The sequence below is a fragment of the Camelus dromedarius genome, chromosome 15 (assembly GCF_036321535.1).
Source record: "Camelus dromedarius isolate mCamDro1 chromosome 15, mCamDro1.pat, whole genome shotgun sequence".
NCBI lineage: Eukaryota > Metazoa > Chordata > Mammalia > Artiodactyla > Camelidae > Camelus > Camelus dromedarius.
Window position 1 is genome coordinate 44,255,340 of NC_087450.1, and position 19,519 is coordinate 44,274,858.

A 19,519-nucleotide genomic window follows, 5' to 3' on the forward strand; every position below is an offset into this window, starting at 1 on the left:
AGTCCAGTGCTATTGATTTCTCATTAATTTTCTGTCACTCCAGGGGTAAAATTCTAGTAAGATGATGATCTGAAAAGTTGGCATAATGCTTAGCTTTATATCTGAGATGGTTCTGGATGAAAACACTGGACCATGTCATTATTTCCCTAAACTCTATAGCACAGGATAAGATGCTCTTAGATGATTTTAGGTTTGTTTTACTTTTAAAATTTGGGGCATGGCTGAGACAGTGCCTGGTGAGCCATGGGCAGTCTCATAGTATAAATAATATGGCTCCATGGCAGTATTCACCTTTTGTTTACAGAGCTAATCCCTCCCACTTGCTTTTATGAAACAGAAGCCTCTCACCTGGGTAGATGGGAAGAACTGCTGAGCTGCTTTGGAAGAGAAGGCCAGAACTACATTAATTCGCTCAGAATGAGACCAGTGGGCCCTGTCATGTTCAAGTTATCAACATGGCCTTTGAGCCCCAGGAGGCTCATGAAGGGTCCTGGCAGTAAGAAGGCTCAGAATGCCACCAGGTAGGAAGACCACACCTTGATGGGAATGCTTGGGGTAGGGGAGGGCTAAGGGCTTAGCATTCCTGCCCCTCCTGGGAATCTGTGGATTTCCCTGTATTCACAGGGGGATACATGGGACCATGGGTAGATATCCAGTCTTTGAGGGGAGTTTAAAGGAATGGAGCAACTCTGCCACTGCAAGACAACTGGACTCCAAAGCAAAAAATTTTCAAAAAAAGAAACTGCTCTCAGGAATTACGGTGTATAAACGTTGGTTAACTTTGATTTTAAAAATTAGGATGGAGGTAGGGTTGGGAGGGAACTCAGACATTTTTGAAGTCACACAGAGACAGACAAATATGATATCACTTACATGTAGAATCTAAAAAATAGTACAAATGAACTTATTTACAAAACAGAAACAGATTCACAGACAGAAAACAAAACAAACTTATGGTTACCAAAGGGGCAGGGGGAGGGAGTGATAAATTAGGAGTATGGGATTAACAGATACAAACTACTGTATATAAGATTCTACTGCATTTCACAGGGAACTATATTCAATATCTTGTAATAACCTATAATGGAAGAAAATCAAAAAGTATATATATATACTCTTTTTGTATATATATATGTATATACACACACTAATGAATTTTTGTATATATATATACACACACACACTAATGAATCACTTTGCTGTACATCTGAAACTAACACAATACTATAAATCAACTAAAATTTTTAAAAAAAGACGTTTTGATTGCAATTCTGAGTCCTAGGCTGACAGATGTGATGAAAGTTCTAACAGTGGGCAGAATGTGATGTCAACAGGAGGAAAACACCGGGAAAACAAAAGCAGAGGAAGGCTGAGCCTGCAGTTAAGTAGGCCGAGGATAAAAACCTCCTCCCATACTGTCCTGAGAAGAGGAGGTTGCTAGAGAGGAGGAGGTGGCGTAGCTAAGGAGAAAGTCAACACTGTGAGTCAGCCGAGTGAGACACTGGACATACTGGGTGAGCGGACAGCTGTGGGAATATTTGCACAGTGCTGGTTGGCAGTGCCACAGTGGGCCTGACACTGCGATAAAAGGAGCAGGAGTGGGGACTGTTCCGTCACCATGGGAGAAATGAGGGAACACGCAGGTTGGGGTGGGGATTGGATTACCCGCTGAGCCTAGATCAACAGAAGCCAGTGGGTTGGAAAGGCATTTCATTTGCTCTGTGCAGGAGGACACAGCTCTCAGGGTGCACAGTCAAGTGCTGTGCAAACACAGCTGATTGGCCAGACATAAAGGGCAGAGGCAAGGCACAAGGCTGGGTTGTTCCTGTGGCCCTGGGCTGTAGGTTCATTTCATTAGGTCCCCATTCTCCCCATCAGAAAAGGCTAGAATAGGTGGCAGCCAGGGGAAATAGGCTGAGGGGCTCTTTCCTCTGTGATGTGTAAAGAAATAATAGTTGGGAATGTGTCGAGACTGGAGTAACAGGGCTGACATCTGTTGAAGGCCTATTATTGTGCTGGGGGCTGTGTATACATTTTTGTTATTTTTGTAGAGAGAGATCATTTGCCCACGGTCACACCATTAAGGGGTTGAAGCTGACATTCTGATCCCGTCTACCTGATGACAAAGTTATTCCCCAGCAGCATGGGGACATTCCCGAAAGAATAACCTCCTTTGTCCTACATAGTAGTATCTCCAAATCCAGCTAGTTAGGGAAATATTTAAGGTGTGAACTCATGCAAGATTACTGGGCAGATAGGAGCTCTGAATGAGTCTTCAACATGAAGTACTTGGGGATGAAGCCAAACAAAGCAAAACGACAATAGAATCAAAACATCATAGTAATAATTGATTCCCCCAACTTCTTAAGAAACCCTGGTTATGCTTCTCACTATCTATTAATTTGAGTTTCTATCTATGTGAAAGCAAAACAAGTATACGGTGTCAGCACTACAGCAGTTAAAGGGCTAGAGTGGGGAACCGGGAACCCAGCAGATTCCCTGAGTTGAAGGAGATAAAGCTGAGCCTGGGGGAAAGTAAGGTAGCTAGAGCCAGGGTTAGCTCAGCGGGAGAGGGAGAGAAGGAGAGAGGGAGATTTTGAGCTTCAGGGAGAAAGGAACCATGTCAGCCAGCAGGTTTGTCATTATGGGAAAGAGAGCAGTATCCTGGGGTCGCTCCCCGCCCCCGACACAAGCTGGCTGGACCCTCCGGCACTCACCATGTTGTTCCAGAGAGCGATGGCCATCTCTGCATGCCCGCGTTCTGAGAAGTGGAAACAGTCCTCAGAGAAGAAGGTGAGGTCAGCGCCCCCTCGCTGTGAGTAGAGACAAGGGGATTATCTTCTGGGACAAGGGCACTGCTACCTGCCCCCCAACCCAGCAGTGCCCTGAGCCTTTCCACTTTCATCCCTTCAAGTCTGCTGCCAACCGGCCCCAATATTGATGGAGAAATTCCCTGATTTGGGAATTTTTATTTTTTAAAAAGTATAGCCATCCATCGCCCATCCCTTTGCCTTCAGCCTCTCTGCCCTAATAGTTGAAAAAGAATGAATAATAATATTTTTAGGAAGCTTTCCATTTTATCCCAGTCCAGTAAATCACAGGGCCATGCCTGGAAAACTTGGCCACTGTTAATTTTCTCCTTTTCTTTCCAAGTACATCTAAGCTCTAGTGATGCCCCCCCTCAAAAAAAGGTGGGGAGCAGGGAAAAGGAGGAAAAGCAGAAAAACCAACTCCTTGGGAGCCCTCTTGGAAAGAGATGGCCCAAAAAGTCCCACAAAGAGAAGGAAACACATTGCCTAAGATCTGGCTTCTACACACGCGCCTCCCAGACATGCCCGTGGCTTACGTCATTCAGAGGGACGAGAGTGTTCTGGAAGAAAGGCTGCGCGACCACGGCGAAGTCCTCGCGCTGCAGGTACTCGTGCTGGTAGGAGAACCTGGAGAGGCCACTCTGGGAATGGGGAGAGAGGCTGCTCAACCTCCCGGAAAGGCTGGGCAGGCAAGGCTGGGCAGACGGGGTCTGTTCCTGTGGGCTTGGGTGGGTTGTGTCGGGGGCCAAATGGTTCAAAGGAGCTGCTTCAGTGCACCTGCTTAGTTTGTACCAGGCATGGGCACCACCCCGCTCCAATCTGAAATGAGTGTCCATGGTTTTTGGATCAAGTGCCAAAATATGGACCATAAAAGGGATAGACTAGATGTGCTTATCCTCAAGGAGCTTATAATCCATCTGGGGAAACGTGAGAGGAGATGTAAAAACCACGAGAACCAAGTAGGGCTTTGGGTCAGCAAAGTGCTGGTGGAAGTTGCCACAGGGAGCTATGTGAGGGGGCAACTCCTTAGAGGAGGTGAGAAGACAGGTCCTGCTCATGAGATGGACACGCTGCAGGGAGGTGGGGGTGGGCAGGTCAAGGGAGGGGCAGCAAGAGCAGAGATGGACTTGAGAAGCTAAGGAGGGAGGGAGACCAAGGGCAGTGAACATAGCCCCTCTCTCCTCTGGGGAGGGGATGGTGCCACCTCTGGGAGCTGAGAGCCGCTCCCCTGCTCAGGGCTGAAGGGGGCGGGGAGGCAGGGTTCTCCCAGCTCCCTTGCTGAGGTTCCCCACCCCCACCCCCCAGCACTGGTGTTTGATTCACCTGGATATGCATTTTGGGGGCTAGGATCTGCCTTGAGAGAGTGGCCTTGCTCACCGCATACTTTCAGAATCCTTGCTGTAGGAGTAAAGATGGATTGTGTGGTGCAGGGAGAGGGGGGCAGGTTCACCTGGAAGTTCCAGTTCACTGTCTTCAGTTTCTGCATCTCCGGGGAGTTCTCCTGGGAGCCTCGGAGGCAGGTGCAGTTGCTCCTAGGAGACAAGCAGTCCTGTGGCTGTGCCCCGGGGAGGCTGACACCACCCCCCCAACCCCAGAAGCTGCTAGACCCCTTGCTGCCTCACGGGGGAGGTTGGCCACACACAGTTGCCCCCACAACACAGCCTTGTTGCCTCTGGAGCCCAGGTCACAGAACTGTAGCTCAGGGGCACGAGGTCCAGAAGGTGGAATAGTTGGCACCCGATGCCCAGCTCTCCTGTGGACAGGCTGCCCAATTGGCTGCTCTACCCAAGCCCGCGGCTCCTAGGGTTGCTGTGGAGGAGGACTGGGGAGGGACAGCGCTGGGGCTTTGGGACGACTGCCATGGTGGCCCAGCCTTTCTTCCTCCTGTTCCCATCTCTACCTTCAGGTGTTTTGGACTCGCCCTCAGGCTGCAGAGTGAGGGGTCTCTTGAGCAGCTGGGGAGGGTCAGCCAGCAGCCTCCAGCCCTTGGCATCTCCATGTGGGGCCGAATTCCAGGAAGAAAGGGAACCACCTGGTCACCTGCCCAGCAAATCTGGCCCCTGATAGGACTCCTCCGCCCCTGCAGAATCTCCTCCCCCATAACAACAGTCACAAGAACTTTGGGTGACCCTTTGGCCTCAGAAGATGGTGACTTTCTACAGGGTCAGAGCTGAGCTTTAATAAGATTCCAGCCCCAACAGGAATTCTCATCCTGCACGTTGTACCTTAGCTCCAAGCCTGGCTTTCAAGGACAGTCCTATCAAGGATGTTATAAAAGCTGCTGTTTCCTGAGTCCCTGCCCCACAGGGACCACGCATTTTACGGGCATTTCTGAAAGGAGATTTTACAGGTGGGAGTAAAAGGCCCAGAGAATTTGTGTGGTTTGTACAAGGTCCACAGCTTCTCAATGGCAGAGCCAGGATTTGAGGCCAGATACGGCTGTCTTGAAACCTCCTTGCCTGGTGCTGCCTCTCAAATACGAACAACTCGCTGAAGTTGGAGTTTGGCATCACAGACAATGTCAGGGGCCCTTACGGATCATTTGATCTGTCTGCCTCATTTTTCAGAAAAGCGAACTCAGGTCCAGAGGAATAAATTGACTTGCATGCAGTAAACATTCAATAATGTAGCGGCATTTCCAGATGGGTTCCCAAGCCCCTGGCTAATTGCTGATGTCTGCCTGCTGGACAGGCCTGTCTGGCTCTGCCTGCATGGGTCTCACCCCCTAGCAGCTGTGAGCCCTGCTCTCCCCAGGTGCCTCAGCCCTGGGGCCACGTACGTGTACTTACTGGGCAGCCAGTGGCATGACACATTTCCCGCCTTGGCCCTGGTGCAGGCCAACCAGCTCCATGACCTCCACCACGTTGATGAAAGCCCTTGGAAGCTGTGGGGAGCAGAAGGGTGGGGTTTAGAAGTCTCCAGGCAGTTTTAGAGGGCACTGGTCACTGCTTATGAGATCTTGGGGGGATCATCTACACTCTCATGTCCCCCTCCTCAGTTTAACTAATAAACTGAGGCCCAGAGAGGGAACATGCCTTTTATTATCTCTTGGAACCTTCTTTATTGGCCCCACTTTACAGACTGGCAACTGGAGACACAGAAGCCGCTTGCTCAAAGTCCCAGTGCTAGTAAGCCACCATGCCTGGCTACCAACCAGGCCAACTGGCCCCAGAAACAAATTCTTTGCCACCAAACCACACAGTCAGATCCAGTTAGAATCCTCCCCACAGATGAGCTGGGCAGCTACCTCCCTCCCATCCCGTCCAGGTACTTGCTGGATGTGGGGCTGTGCTCAGCGTGCATCTTGCTGAACACAACTTGTCTGGATGCACCCAGGGAGCAGCCCCTGGTGAGTGAGCATCCAGCCAGGCTGCTGGCAGGAAGTGGGGCCCAGGAACGTGCCACTGTGCTTTCCTACCTCCTTGTAGAAGATGTCCAGGGCTTGTTGGATGTGCTGAAGATACTCCCTGGGCGAGTAGGCCTCCTGTGAAGAAAGAACGGTTCTCTTCAGCCCCTGGGCTGCACACTGAGAGGAAGAGGAGAATAGCCTGATGCCCAGCACAGAAGGGCACTGGACGGGCTGGGAAACCCAGCCCTTGTTGCTGGTGGACAGTCTCTTATAAGAAGTCACACACCTTGACCCCTAGCTAGACGCCATGAACAGTCCCCACCCCACCCTGCTGCATGGTTTCTCTAACCCAAAGGCAGACCCTGTCTGTTCTGGGCCCTACCACCTCTCCTGTTCCATCCCACTGGCCTCTGCCTTCCCAACCACAACAGGACCCCAGTGGCCATGTTCTCTTTTTCCTCTGATCTTTGGCCTGTGCTGGCCCTGCTGTCTGGAACCCTCTGCACTGCCTCCCCCGACTCAGCCCAAGGGTCCCACCTCTGACCCATTTCCCAACTGGAGGCTGATTTGGCCTGAGTTAATACTGGTGGTGGTCTTGGGGTCCTTTCCACAAAAAGATGCTCTCAGGAGTGTAGACCTGTTTGCATGAGGGACAGGAATTGGGGGGGGTCACTTCTGCCTCTAGATTCTGGGCAGTGAGGGGAAGAGCCCCTGGGTTGGGGAGGCTGGTTCTCATCAAGAATTTGGTGACTGTCTCTGAGCCACAAGGAATGATAAATGTCTTCTCCCTGCTGCCTGTGGCTGTCAAACATTCTACCACGACCTTTGAGTTGTGGTAGCTGCTTATTTTCTGGCCCAATAAAATATAGCACATCCCCAACTGAGAACAAGATACATTCCAGAAATTACAACTTCCAAAAGTTTGGACTTATTTCCCCATAGAAACAACGTTAGGAACGGGTAGGTTCCCAGACCAGCTGAGATTGGGTAGCTCGTGTTGTCCCTGAAGGACAGCAAGCCGTCGATCAGGATGGGTTCAGTTTTATCAACCCTATTTATGACACTGTTTTGGCCTTCTCCTACACCCCCACCTGCCAAAAAACACCAAAACACCAGGGGCAGGGCTTCCACGCGGGTCGGGGTGGTTATCCATTGGATACCAACGAACAGTGTGAGAGAGACCGCCACCTCTGTAGTGCCTGCAGGGTGGGTACCTCCAGACACTTCTGGAATCACGGAATCAATGTGGTGGCCACTCGGCCTCTCCTGCACGTGTGAGCCATGGCTGCTGGGCAGGCTCGGGTGCCTGGGAGAGCTGGCCCGTGGCACCCTCCTGAGGGAGGTCCGGCTCTGGGTATGGACAGTGACCTTGGCCAGCTGCTCCTTTCTCAGGTCCCCGAGGGGGCTGGGCTGGGGCCTACCGGATTCTCGCAGTAATGACACAAGTCGTTGCTCCCAATGAAGAGTGTGATGAGCTTCCAGTCTTTCTCTAAGTTGATTTTCTGAGGGGACAGGAGATACTGTTTAGACCTTGGTGCGGGGGGTGGTGTCACGTGTAAGGGGTGCTCACCAGACCAGACAGCCCTCCACGTGCCTTCCACCGTCTTCGCATCACAGTGAAGAGAAGATGCCAAGTGGGGCCTCCCTCACCCTCACCTTCACGCTGGGCAAGGACTCCACCCAGAGCCCTGTGCGAGCGTGTGCGTGTGTGTGCGTGCATGTCTGCTCACACAGCACAGAGGGCTGCTTGCCCTTTGAGAGCCTCTTAGGAGAGCTGCAGTCCAGGGTGAGGTGGAGTGTATTAACACACCCTGAAAACATGATCTAAAGGCCTTCAAAGGGGAGCCGAGGGCAAAAGAGCCATCTAGAAGCAAAAGCCCAGCGCTGGCTCTGGGGAGAGCCCTTTGGGTCTGGGTCCGGGGAGCGGGGAGGAGGAGGGTGTGAAGGAGGAGCCCAGGGTGGACCGGGGGTGGGGCGGGGGCTGGGGAGGAGCCTGCTTTCCACTCAGCCATTGTAGGAGTCCTGCCAGGAGCCAAATTCCAAGGCATAAACGCAGAGCATTTTAAAAAGTGCTAGTGAGAAGGTTTAGAGGGGCCAAGGGAGCAGGAAGGAGGAAGGATTGGAACGAGATACCTATTTTTAGAAGCCAAAGTTTACATAATAGGGCTTGGGAAGCCAACTCTTGGGTTAAGTAGAAAGCTGCCAGGGCAAGGCCTGCCACCTCCCCGGACTCCGCTCCATCTCTGCCTGCAGCGGTCCCTGCAGCGGAGGTGGCGTCGAGGTGGACAGCCATCTCCTCTGAGCTCATCTGGCCCCTCTTGAAGACCAGCCTGAGCTGCCATGGGGCAGAGGGGGCTCTTTCAGCCCCCCAGCTAGAGACAGAGCACCTCTTGGGGTGACCCCGGGTCCTGTACTCACAGGGCTGTTTTTCATTCGTTCCACGAGGTCCCGGGCCTGGGCCGGCATGTCCCTAGGTGGGGGAAGAGACAGGGATGTTAGAGCTGGCTCAGGAGCAAGGGCTCAAGCTGTAGGATTTGGGCCTGGCAAGATGTTTCAGGAAGAAAAATGTCATATAAAGTTCATTCCTTCAGCATGTATCGAAAGGCTTTCAATTCTCAAGAAATCTCAACCTAGTGAAAATAAAGATCTACCGTGGGTCTCGGCACCACGTCACTCCAGACCCTGCCAGGGGCTGACATGCATCCAACCGCCCCCTCCTGCAGGCCTGGTCCTCTGTGGCCACTTTAGGGGGGGAATCTGCTCATCCTTCCCATCAGGGATGTTCCCTTATATCATCCAGGTCTTTCATTACAGGCTGAGCCTGTTCAGTTCTTCAGCTGCCTGTTTTAAAAATAACCTTTTGTATGTTTGAAAAAAGTCATTGCCCTAAATGAATGCTCAGCTTTCTCCTCGCCAGGCTTCATGATTCCTTTAACCTTTACCTCTGAGTCCCACTCTCTGCTCCTTTAATCCTTTTGTTTTCCTTCTTTGTAGTTACTTCGGATTCCCACACCATTCTCATCTCCTCATTCCCCCCTGCCCCCTACAAAACAGGATGGGGGAGACAAATTTGGACGGCACTAGCTCTCCCTTCACCTCCCAGATGTCTGCCGTCTATAAGGCAATGAATGCTTCTGGATAAGAGATATGTCACCAGAACCCTACAGCGATACGGGGCGTGAACCAGTGATACACACGACAACGGGGAAGTATCTCCCCAAGCAGACGTAATTTTGCTGGGTGAAAGAAGTTAGACAAGAGAAAAGCTATTATTCTAGAAAATTCTAGAAATGTAAAATTCTAGAAAATCAAAACTAATCCATAATGACAAGGAAGCAGGTCAGTGGTTCCTTGAGGCCCAGGGAATGGAGTGGGAGACAGGAAAGGGGCAGGAGGGAGCGACTGATTACAAAGAAGCACAGGGAAACTGGGAGGTCTTGGACATATTTATCATCTTGCTTGCAGTAATGTTTTCATAGGTAAATGCAAGTGTCAAATTTATCAAAGTGCACACTTTTTATATGTGCAGTGTACTCGTGTCAACTATACCTCAATAAAGCTGTTGTTTTTCTTTAAAAAAGATATGTATATGAGAAGGGATACAGCCAATGGAGGCTTCCATGGAAGAAGTCATAAAAGCAGTAACTGGTACAGGATGGGCATTTGAAATCTTTGCGTGCCCACGATGAGCTGTGCACGTGGCCCAGCATACGCGGTACCATCCCTGCCCCTGCTTCTCAGATAAGGGAGGCTCGTAGAACAATCCTCCAGCCTTGCTTACTTAGGTCAATGGCTTCCTCTCCTTTCCCCTAACACGGTACCTCAGAGACACTAACAAGAAGCTGCGTGTCTCGGCCACTTCCCCTGCCACTATTTGTTCTGGGGGAAGCACCAAGCAGCAGTAAAATAGAAAAAGACAGCTTAAGAGAAGTGAAGCAAGAAAGGGGAAAGGGGCTTGAATATCAACAGACTAAGGAATCCATTCCTGGTTAATGAAGCCTGGGCTGTATAATAATAATAATAATAATAATGGTAATAACAGTAACTAGGTGTTGACACTATGGCCCCCTGAAGCCCAATTTTTGCAGAAAAATAATTTCTTCCTGCTTATGACGCTGAGGAACTGACATCGCTTCCTGTGGCTTAGAGACTCACACCAAGCGTGGGGCCCTCCTTACCGTGTCTGAAAGGAACGCTCCCTGTAAACAGAATGAGTCAAACCAATTCCGTTTCCCTGGTGATCTGAGTGCAGCAACCCTTGTACAAAGCAAAGACCCAGCATGCTCCGTGCAGAAAAATCAATGAACTCTGCCAGAGCTTTCAACTTTAATTATCTGGGTTGTTGTCAACAATACAAATCCGAGTGAAAACAAACAATTGCCATGGTGTTTCGGGGATCTACCATCTAACTCCCTGGTGTCAACGTATGGCTTTTGCAGAGTCAAGGGCTGGAGATTCGGAGGCCAGAGAGGGGAAAGGGGAAGGGCGGCCGTCCGTGGGGCCATACTGTGTACCTGGGGTGCTGAGAGCCGCCTGCACGTTTGACCCCAGCCTCACTGGGCGGGGAGGTCGGCTGGAGTCAGCTGGACGGCGCCCTGGCCCTGGGCCACGTGCTTCCTGTCCACCACCCTCGAGTGCTTCCTCCTGCTGCCCTGAGAGGCGGTTACAGGGCAGTGGGCAGAGCGAAGGCTCTGATTCAGCCTGGTCTGATCCCGGCTCCTCTGACCACTTGCTCTGATAATCTTGGGCCATTCAGGAAACGGTCTAAGCCTCATGCTAGTACCCAGCTCCCTTCTCATCAGGCTGCTCGCTCGCTCTTCCAAGCACACCTGTTTCTTCATGTCTCCCCCGACTCTGACTTTTCGGCAGGTCTCCATAATCCACAGGGTCAAAGACAAACCCCTTCCCCAATGTGTTGAGCTCACCATGATCTGGTTTCCAATTTCCTGTCCTCGTTCGCCCCCTCCTTTCCTGTCCACACAAACCTTCAGGTCTAAGCAAGTTGATGTGAAGCATGAGGGCCCTGGATTGGCCTACCACCAGCCACTCCATCCCCTCCAGGAGAGCCAGACTCTCTCCTTTCTAGTCCTTAACTCTCTGATTCATTCTCGAAGAGCTTTGTCGGTGCCCACCTCCTCCTCGATGGGTCATCATGCCAGTACCCATCTCAACAGCTGTGAGGATTACAGGAGACCATCCATGTGAGGGGGCAGCTAAGGGCTAGGCACACGGAAGTGCTCTGTGCACCGCAGCTACTCCTGCCTGTCTAGGGACCAGGCTCCCAGACACCACTCTTCTCTTTTCCCTGATCTCTTAGCCTTGCCCTCCTCTTTCCCTCCGGTACCCACATCTACTCACCAAGCTCTTGCCCCTTCCACTGCTACATTCAGCCCCGCCGTCTCCTCCTGTGTGCCAGTGGAGAAGCCGAGGATTTTAGGGTTGAACTTCTTCAGAATGTCTTTGGAGAGGGAGGGAGCAGACAGCACAGGTGAGAGGGAGATGGACGTGCAGGGTTGGGGCTCAGGTGTGGGGTGGGATGCTTCTGGGTCTTTTCAGGGCTGGCTGCCTTCCCTCCTTACAGACAACCCTCTCTTCCCTTGCCCAGAGGGAGGGCCCTGGCCTCCGTGAGGGGTTGTTATGGCCACAGTAATGGTGCTTCTCTGTGTTGCTACTTACTAGGCAGTGTGGTGATGGTCTCCAAGTTGCCATCCCCTCCAATGCTGGGGAAGAGAAAGCACATTTGTTAAAACCACAGGTCATCCTATTTCTGAGTCAGAACCAGAGAGTCTACCCTGGAGCAGGTTTCCCATCACTCTTAGGTCTAGCATGAGTACCAGGGCATCTCTTTGCATCTCAGCACCGGGCCATGGGTACCCGGCCTTGTCTCCAGAGGGGTGACAGGGGAAACACACCACCCACGCCTCTTTGGGGGAGTGTCATCAACAGAGAATGAATGGAGAACACTCTCACCTCCAGGAGAGTCCCCTCCAGGATGTGAGGAGGTCACTGGCATTGCTGGGTCGGGCTCCCACTGCTGTCTGAAAGGCAAAGAGAAGGCTCCAGAACTGAGCTGGGCTCAGGTGCAGGCTGGGGGCACTGGGGAGGGCCCCTCTTGCCCTGGTGTAGCAGCTGGGACCTGGATTTACCTTTTCTGAACTTGGTACCAGCTTTTCTCCAGGCCATTTAATCTCTGATTCATTTTGATTCTCCAGTCCTCTACACACAACCAGTAACCAAGTCATGGAAGAACAAGATTCCTCCTGCCCAGCCTCTCTGGCACCCATCTCTTCCTTCATATTCCCTGTACCATATTCCTCAGGTGAGACTCCTACCCCTCACCAGGGACAGCTCTGGCCTCTTACCCAACCCCAGTCTCCAGCGTCTCCTCCCTTCTCATCAGGCTGCCCGCCTGCTCTTCCTGCACACCTGTTCCTTCATGTCTCCCCCAACTCTGGCTTTTCGGCAGGTCTCCCTAATCCACAGGGTCAAAGACAAACCCCTTCCCCACTGAGCTGAGCTCTCCGTGATCTGGTTTCCAATTTCCTGTCCTCATTCGCCCCCTCCTTTCCTGTCCACACAAACCTCCAGGTCTAAGCAAGTCGATGTGAAGCATGAGGGCCCTGGACCAGCCTATCACCAGCCACAGCATCCCCTCCAGGAGCGCCGAACTCCTCTTTCCAGTCCTTAACTCTCTGATTCATTCTCTAAGACCTTTGTCAGTGGCCACCTCCTCCATAAAGCTTTCTCTAAATGCCTTCTCTTAAAAAAAGAGAAAATCCTCTTTGAGACTTGCAAAAGTAATCCATGTTCACCATAGCTAGTGAAATGATACAAAGACTTAAAAATTAATACTGTACCCCTATCTTAACCTCAATCATCTTGCCTCCTGCACACAGATTCAACATACTCTTCTGACCCCTGGTCCACATTTACACACCACCAGAGCCAATTAATGGTTAAGAGCCTGGTGTACATCCTTCCGCAGCTTTCCCCATGTTCACACCCAAATTAAAACACACTCACACACATATGGGGAGGTTGTTTTTTTTACAGGAACGAATACCCAATTTCAGAAGTCCTGTTCGTCACCTCTATGATTATGCATCTCCTTCTGTGTAAATTTCTTCTTTTCCTAGATGGACAAGTTCCTAGAGGGTTAAGACTATGTCTTACACTTCCTTTTTCTCAGAATTGCTAGCAGAGTGTCTCACACACAGCAATAGCTGAACTGTTGGCCAATACAATTCCTTTAGCGAAACTGTGCTGTGTGCAGGAACTGGGCTCCCTCTGCCCCCAAGAACACATCTTTAAATGGGGTGAGGGGATACTGGGCAGTGTGTGAGTAAGAACCACTGCCCTGGGAGTCTGGGTGATGGAGATGAGTTCCCTGGTAGAGGCAGGCAGACCTGGGTCAGAACCTTAACACACACAGGTGAACTGCTTGGGAACAGTGGGGGAGGAAGGATGGGCAGCTGCTTTCTGGGGATGGAGAGGAGGGCTCATGGAAGAGGTGGCATCTGAGCCAGGCTGTGGAAGGGTAGAGGGCAGGGCATTCTAGATTGCCCTGGTGATGTCCCACAGCTGCCCGGCTGTATTTCAGTGCCAGATACAGGTATGTCCTCAACAGTGTCAGCTAAATGCTGAACACAGAGCCAATGAGGAGGAAGAGCTTATCCTGCACAGGGCCTGGCTGGGTGCTGAGGTTCTCATGCCTGGCTCAGCAAAGTACTCACAGTCAGCGAGTCACCCAGGGCGGCCACCACTTTGATATCCGCGGGTCGAAGCTCATGGACTAGGGAGACAGGCAAAAAACGGTGGTGGTCAGCGGAAGTCTTCCTTTTAAACTATAAACGTGATTAGGAGCCTGAGATTCTGCCCTCACCCCACAGGTCCCCATTACACTTATTTCCAGCCTAAGGCCTTAAGAACTCTGCCTCTCCCATCCATTCGGAGCAACCAAGGCACCGAAGGCAATGGACTTGATGGCTCTTGTGCATCCTGAGAGGAGCTCAGCTCACACTAGAGTGGTCCAGGAAACCTCCAGCGGCAGGGTCATGAGCATAGGCAGAGAGGACCCCAATCCTGACTGAACCTACCTCACCAGACAGGGAGGCTGGAGGGGGGTGGGGGCTGCTACTGAGACAAAGTAGAGGTGACAAGTGTGGCTTGTGGAGAACCTGGGCACCCAGCAGAGGCTTGTTTGCAGGCCAGCCTGTCATGGGCTGCCTGGGATCTGGGTCTGCGTTGCATGGGAGTCAGCAAGACCTGCTCAAGCCTCCAAGGTGTGTTTTTAGGGTCTCCCGCCAACCCGATGCTTAGCAAGGCCCTTGATTGAAGGGGATGATTGTGTCTTCACTCACCTGATGTAGGGACACTGTTGGAAGGATCCCACTCAGCACACAGGAGGTCACTGCCCCAGTTCTAAATCAACGGGAGGAAAGACACATCACTTGACATTCACTGGGCAGGAAGGGTAGCTTCAGCCCAAGAAGAACTAGCTAAGGAATTCATGGTGGAGGCTAGAACTATGCCACTGCAGGGGATCATGTGAGGTGAAGAGCTGTGAGGTGTGGATGGAGCGAGAGAGAAACTAGAGAGGAGGAAATGGGTGTCTGTCTATTTCTATGCACAAAGCACGTAACGCGTGGGCACGCGTGTGCACACTCACGGTCTTTCCCATCTTGAGTTATCTATGCTCTTAAATGGGGCCCGCAGTCATCCCAGAGCAGGGGAGAGAACAGTGAAGTCATGCTACAGGTGGCCTCCCAAAGGACATGGGTGTGGATGCCTTTAATAAGAGGTTCCACGTGAGCTCATGCCCCAGAGCTTAGCAGCTAACATTTCATCCATAATTTCATGTGAGTGAGTCTCAGTGCTTCAGCTGGCTTCTAAAAGGTCTTTCTTCCATCATTCTTGCTGTTCCTCAATCCATTCTCCACACTAGTCAGGGAGATCTTTTAAAAATATGACACAGATTATGTTACCTTCTCCTAGAACCTCCAATAGCCTCCCACCTGGGTCCCCCCAGAAGTCCATCTTTCTTACTTAGGGATTCAGGTTCTGTACGTTCAAGGTGGCCCTTGACACCACCTCTGGTCTCGTGCTCCCACTCTCCACCTTATTCACATGCCCGCCGCCATGCTGCCTTCCTTCTCTCCTCAAATGCACTCAAGTCAGTCCCGCTTCTGAGCATTTGTGCTCCCTGGTCTTGCCTGGGCCTCTGTTGCTGGCTCTCCAGATGGCTGGCGGCTTTTCCTCATACATGTCCCAGCTCAAATCTCCCCTCCTCAGACAGGTGTGGCCTGCATGGCTCATCAGAATGTGCCACCCTCTCTTGCCCATCCCACTTTCCTGCGTCACCTTCCTCAGAGCTGTCATCACTATCTGAAATGGTCATGCTTAGCTGTCTACTGGATGCCTCCTCCAGGAGACTGTAAACTCCAGGTGTAATGGAGCAAGACCCTGTGGGACCTTCCCAGGACAGGACCCCCCGCCCCCACCATGTCCTCCACCTGTCTCTTGTCTGGAGGAAATCTTTGAAGAATTAATTTAATCAGAGAAATGAGAAAATGCAGAAACAAAGGGAAAGCAGTCAAACAGGACAAAATAACAGTTCAGTCATCAAGCAAAGTCAAGGACCGTTAGTTCCTCCTCAAGGACTATAAATAATATTCTGAACCATATCCTTTGAGCTGTTTTGTAGATATTGAAACCCCTACCAGGTGGAAGAAGTTAGCATGATGTCCAGACTGTAGCCATGACATAAGGTGCCACAATTCCAAGAACTGGCCTCAAAGAAATGGGAACAAACTGACCCTGGAACTGAAGGTTACCTGTTCTTAAAATGATCAAGATGGTGCTGATCAGACCACTGCATGACCAACGTCAAGATGACTGTCAGAGCTGACTGCTGCTCTGCACATAGCCCCCTCCCTCCACATATACACCTCAAAACTCCCCTGATCAGCAGTGGGGAGTTGGACATGAGTACACCTTCTCCCCTCGTTGTCAGCCTCCAACATAAAAAAGCCTTTCCTTTCCTACCAACACTTGCCCCTCAAATACTGGCTTTCGAGTGGTGAGCAGTCAAACCTGAGTTCGGTAACACATGAGGGGTGGGATGCGTCTGTCTGGTCTACTGCTCTGGCTTCCCAAAACAGTGCCTGGCACATAGTAGGTGCCCAGGATGGAATAACTTCTAACTCCCAAGGGCAGAACCATGTCTGATATTTCTCTGAATGCCCTCTGGCCCCTAGCACAATACAAAACAAACCATAGGTGCTCAACTGACACTGGTGGTTGAGCCCCCATCCTGGTGGCTGACAGATGTGGTCTGGACCAGACCTGTCCTGTGAGGCTAGTGTGGTCCAGGATCCTCGAGGCCATCTTTGGAGTAACCATCCCTAAAGCCATGGGCCCTGAATCCTCAGAGCTGGATTGACTGACTTGAACCCAACAAGCCCTGGAGACCCACGTGGCTATGTGTCAGCTTCCTGTTGGGCTCAGCCCCTGGAACTGAGGTTCTTCCCACCCGGTTTCCACCTTACAGGAAATTGATGGTGCATCATACCCACTGCCTCCCCCTCCTCCCTTCTTGAAAGGTTGAGCTGCCTAATCAGAGACAATGTCTGTGCAAAGGTCAAAGAAAATTGTACTTCCTCTAGTTGGTCGCTGACGTCAAGTAAGCACTTGAGAACATGTTAGGACAATCCTGGGACTGTGTGGTTCAGGAATCCTTTTTTCACATTCCAATTTCCAGCATGTAAGTAGGGTACATTTCTGCTTAAGCTAACTCTCTGAAAGCCACACGACACCCCGTGTTGCTGGGAGGTGGAAGCGGTTTATCCCCAAGAGGGAGACGTGCTTCAGGGGTTACCTCCGTGGCTGGCTCAGTGGGGTACGTGTAGTTACTGTTCCGGGGGGTTCTCAGGAAGGGCTCATTCTGTGAGAGAAAACAGAGGGAGAGGTTATCTGACAGCCCTGAAGACTGCTTAGGAAACATTAAGTACTAACAACCCTGCCCTCTAGACTTATTTAATGCTAATCTTCTGCATTTAAATAGAAAGAACTATATAAATAGAATTTCATTCACCCCCCTAAGAGGGTTTTACATAACAGCTTCAGCAAAGGATGCACAAGAAAATGTCTAAAAAGGGTTCCACACATGTTCTATTCGGGGTTCTGTGCTTTTGTTTTCACCCTGACAACTGAACACCTCCCTCAGAATGATTTTCTTCCCTTTGTAATTTCTCTGGCAGGAGAGTCATATTATAGTATTTTTTTCTTCTCCACAAAATGTTACAGTGATCAATATATTTTAACATCTGTTGCTATTATTATTATTATTGCCTCCTTTTAATTCTGTGTCTCACCCCCTGTGGATTGGTTTCCATATTTGGGTCATGTTTTTTTCCCATCCTGCTCACCCATTTATCTCACTATCAGTGTCATACAAGCCCAGTCAAGAATCCAAGTCTATTCAGTGCCTGGTGATGAGTTAATCAAAGAACAAAGATGGAAGTGGACAAAGAAGAAATGGTGGAGGAAAGCAGGTTATAAGAAAATGTAAAACTGATAGTGAAGCAAGAACAAGTTTATAAGATGGAGATCAGGCAACACTAAATGGCCCAGAGCTGTCAACACCTTCTCAAGATGTGCTGGCTGGAGTAGAAGGGCCACGGTCTGATAATTTGGGAATACTATGGAAAGAGTGGGAAGAACCAGAAAGCTGGAGAAGAGGGCATTGGAGATCTGGTCCAGGGGTTGAAAGCTGACTGCCCATGGGATGAACCTAGCCAGGAGATGTTTTGTTCTGTTCTGCTTTATTTTGGCCTGAATGGCATTTAAAAAAGAGGAGGAGGAGAAGGGGGAGGAGAGAGGAAGACGACTCAGTACCTTTAGGAGGGGTGCATGCCCTTCAGATCTGGCCCTACCACCTTGTCTTGTCCCAGACTTGATCCTGTTCATGGGATCGTGTTCCTGCCTGGCACTGTATCCGAGTCGGCAACCCCTGATCGCTCCGCTCTACCGAGGCGCAGGGTAGAGAAGGCACCTGTTCCAGGTAGTGAGTGCAGAGCTGGGCAGGCCTTCGTGATTGGAATGGCCTGGGTCCATTCCTCACACGGGGGTCAGGCCAACGAAAGAGGAAGAGAAAGACTCAGCAGTCCCCTTGGAGGATGGAACCTACCTGCACAAAACTCCTGGCCCTCAGCACAGACCCTGGCTCCCTGGGGTGCTACACGTCAATCCTTCCTTCTGAGTCTTGGCATTCCTAATTGAAACCTGGGCCACTGGCGCACTCAGCCAAGGAGGAAGTGTGCCCTGGACCGTCTGCCACAGTACAAGGCAAGAGAGAGCTCATAGTGGCAGTTCACCATGGCTAACGAAGCTTGTCTCCAGCTCATGTTATTCAGTGTCCCCCGAGCATTCACCATCAGATGAGGGCCACCTGGGAGCACCCAATAAAGAGCTGACCCACCTCTGTGGAGCACCCCATGTGTTCAGAGCACTGTTCTAGGTGCCAGGATGAGGAGAGGATCCAGAGGCTTACAACCCAGTCAGAGAACACGAGAAGCATTAGGCAGTGAAGCATCAAAGCATAGTGTGTCCAGAAAGTGCAGTAATTGCTGAGGAACAGTTGCAAGAGCTGGGGATGTGTGATCCTCAAAGACAAGACTCGGTGGGAGGTGGGTCACTAATGATTGTTCTCCACCCACTTCATGGGAGTCCTGGCTGGGCAGAGGGCCTGGGGGCTGAAGCTAGTCCCAGAGTGGCAAGCAAAGGCAGAAACCAGAGGGCAAAGGCTTCCCCTGTTCTTCTGGACTTGCTGGAAGTCAAACTGGAGAGTCTGTTTGATTATGTGGTCCAAGGGTTGAGGGAGGGGACAGAGAGGGGAGATGGAACTAAGGGGTCAGAGGTGCTGGAATGTGGTGGGGAATGAGACCAGAGCAGGAATGATGAGAACAGGTCCATTGACCGCATTGTGTGTGCATGAGTCAGAGTGGTTTAACGGCCTGGAGCTGAGCAGAGGGAAGAGGGATTCCGTTTAGTCTGATTAGCTCTCCTAGGCTGGGTTCGTAGCAGCAGTAAGTAGAAAGTGAAGCCGACTGAACGCCAGCACGAGGAAGTGCCCTAGTTATAGCCGTGCAAAGACGGGGTGGCCTGCCCTGACACGAGCCAGCAACGTGAGTCAGGGGCTGCAGGAAAAGGTCATGCTCCTCTCGGCTGTGTTACTAGGTGTAAAGTTCCACAGTGAATGAGAGGTGGTTTTCTTCTGCTCTGTGCTGCTCGGACCCAACCATGTGTGCACAGTCAGGCCTGGGCACCAACTTCAGGGGGGGTGTGTTCCAGGCAGACATAC

At 51.1% G+C, this 19,519-nt stretch overlaps 1 protein-coding gene and 1 long non-coding RNA gene across 5 annotated transcripts in view; one reads left to right on the forward strand and one right to left on the reverse strand.

Annotated features, from left to right (window-relative positions):
* Positions 1–19,519, forward strand: part of LOC105098562 (uncharacterized) — a 133,263-nt gene that overhangs the window by 95,943 nt on the left and 17,801 nt on the right. For 2 of the 4 annotated variants that reach the window (XR_010384245.1, XR_010384247.1), the window contains exons 6-9: positions 338–521; positions 2,731–2,793; positions 3,154–3,415; positions 4,717–5,435. This is a non-coding gene — a long non-coding RNA (uncharacterized LOC105098562). Of the gene's footprint in view, positions 1–337; positions 522–2,730; positions 2,794–3,153; positions 3,416–4,716; positions 5,436–19,519 lie in introns of those variants that run through there. The other 2 variants (XR_010384246.1, XR_004141484.2) reach the window with 1 other exon arrangement.
* PLB1 (phospholipase B1) overlaps positions 1–19,519 on the reverse strand; it is a 52,897-nt gene that overhangs the window by 6,520 nt on the left and 26,858 nt on the right. Inside the window, exons 23-35 of the mRNA XM_010991267.3 lie at positions 17,036–17,101; positions 14,520–14,580; positions 13,893–13,951; positions 12,130–12,197; positions 11,836–11,879; positions 11,518–11,617; positions 8,578–8,629; positions 7,581–7,661; positions 6,229–6,294; positions 5,600–5,694; positions 4,261–4,342; positions 3,347–3,451; positions 2,718–2,813 (exon numbers count right to left, since the gene is read on the reverse strand). Coding sequence (XP_010989569.3) covers positions 2,718–2,813; positions 3,347–3,451; positions 4,261–4,342; positions 5,600–5,694; positions 6,229–6,294; positions 7,581–7,661; positions 8,578–8,629; positions 11,518–11,617; positions 11,836–11,879; positions 12,130–12,197; positions 13,893–13,951; positions 14,520–14,580; positions 17,036–17,101 — 975 coding nt within the window. The remainder of the gene's footprint in view (positions 1–2,717; positions 2,814–3,346; positions 3,452–4,260; positions 4,343–5,599; positions 5,695–6,228; positions 6,295–7,580; positions 7,662–8,577; positions 8,630–11,517; positions 11,618–11,835; positions 11,880–12,129; positions 12,198–13,892; positions 13,952–14,519; positions 14,581–17,035; positions 17,102–19,519) is intronic.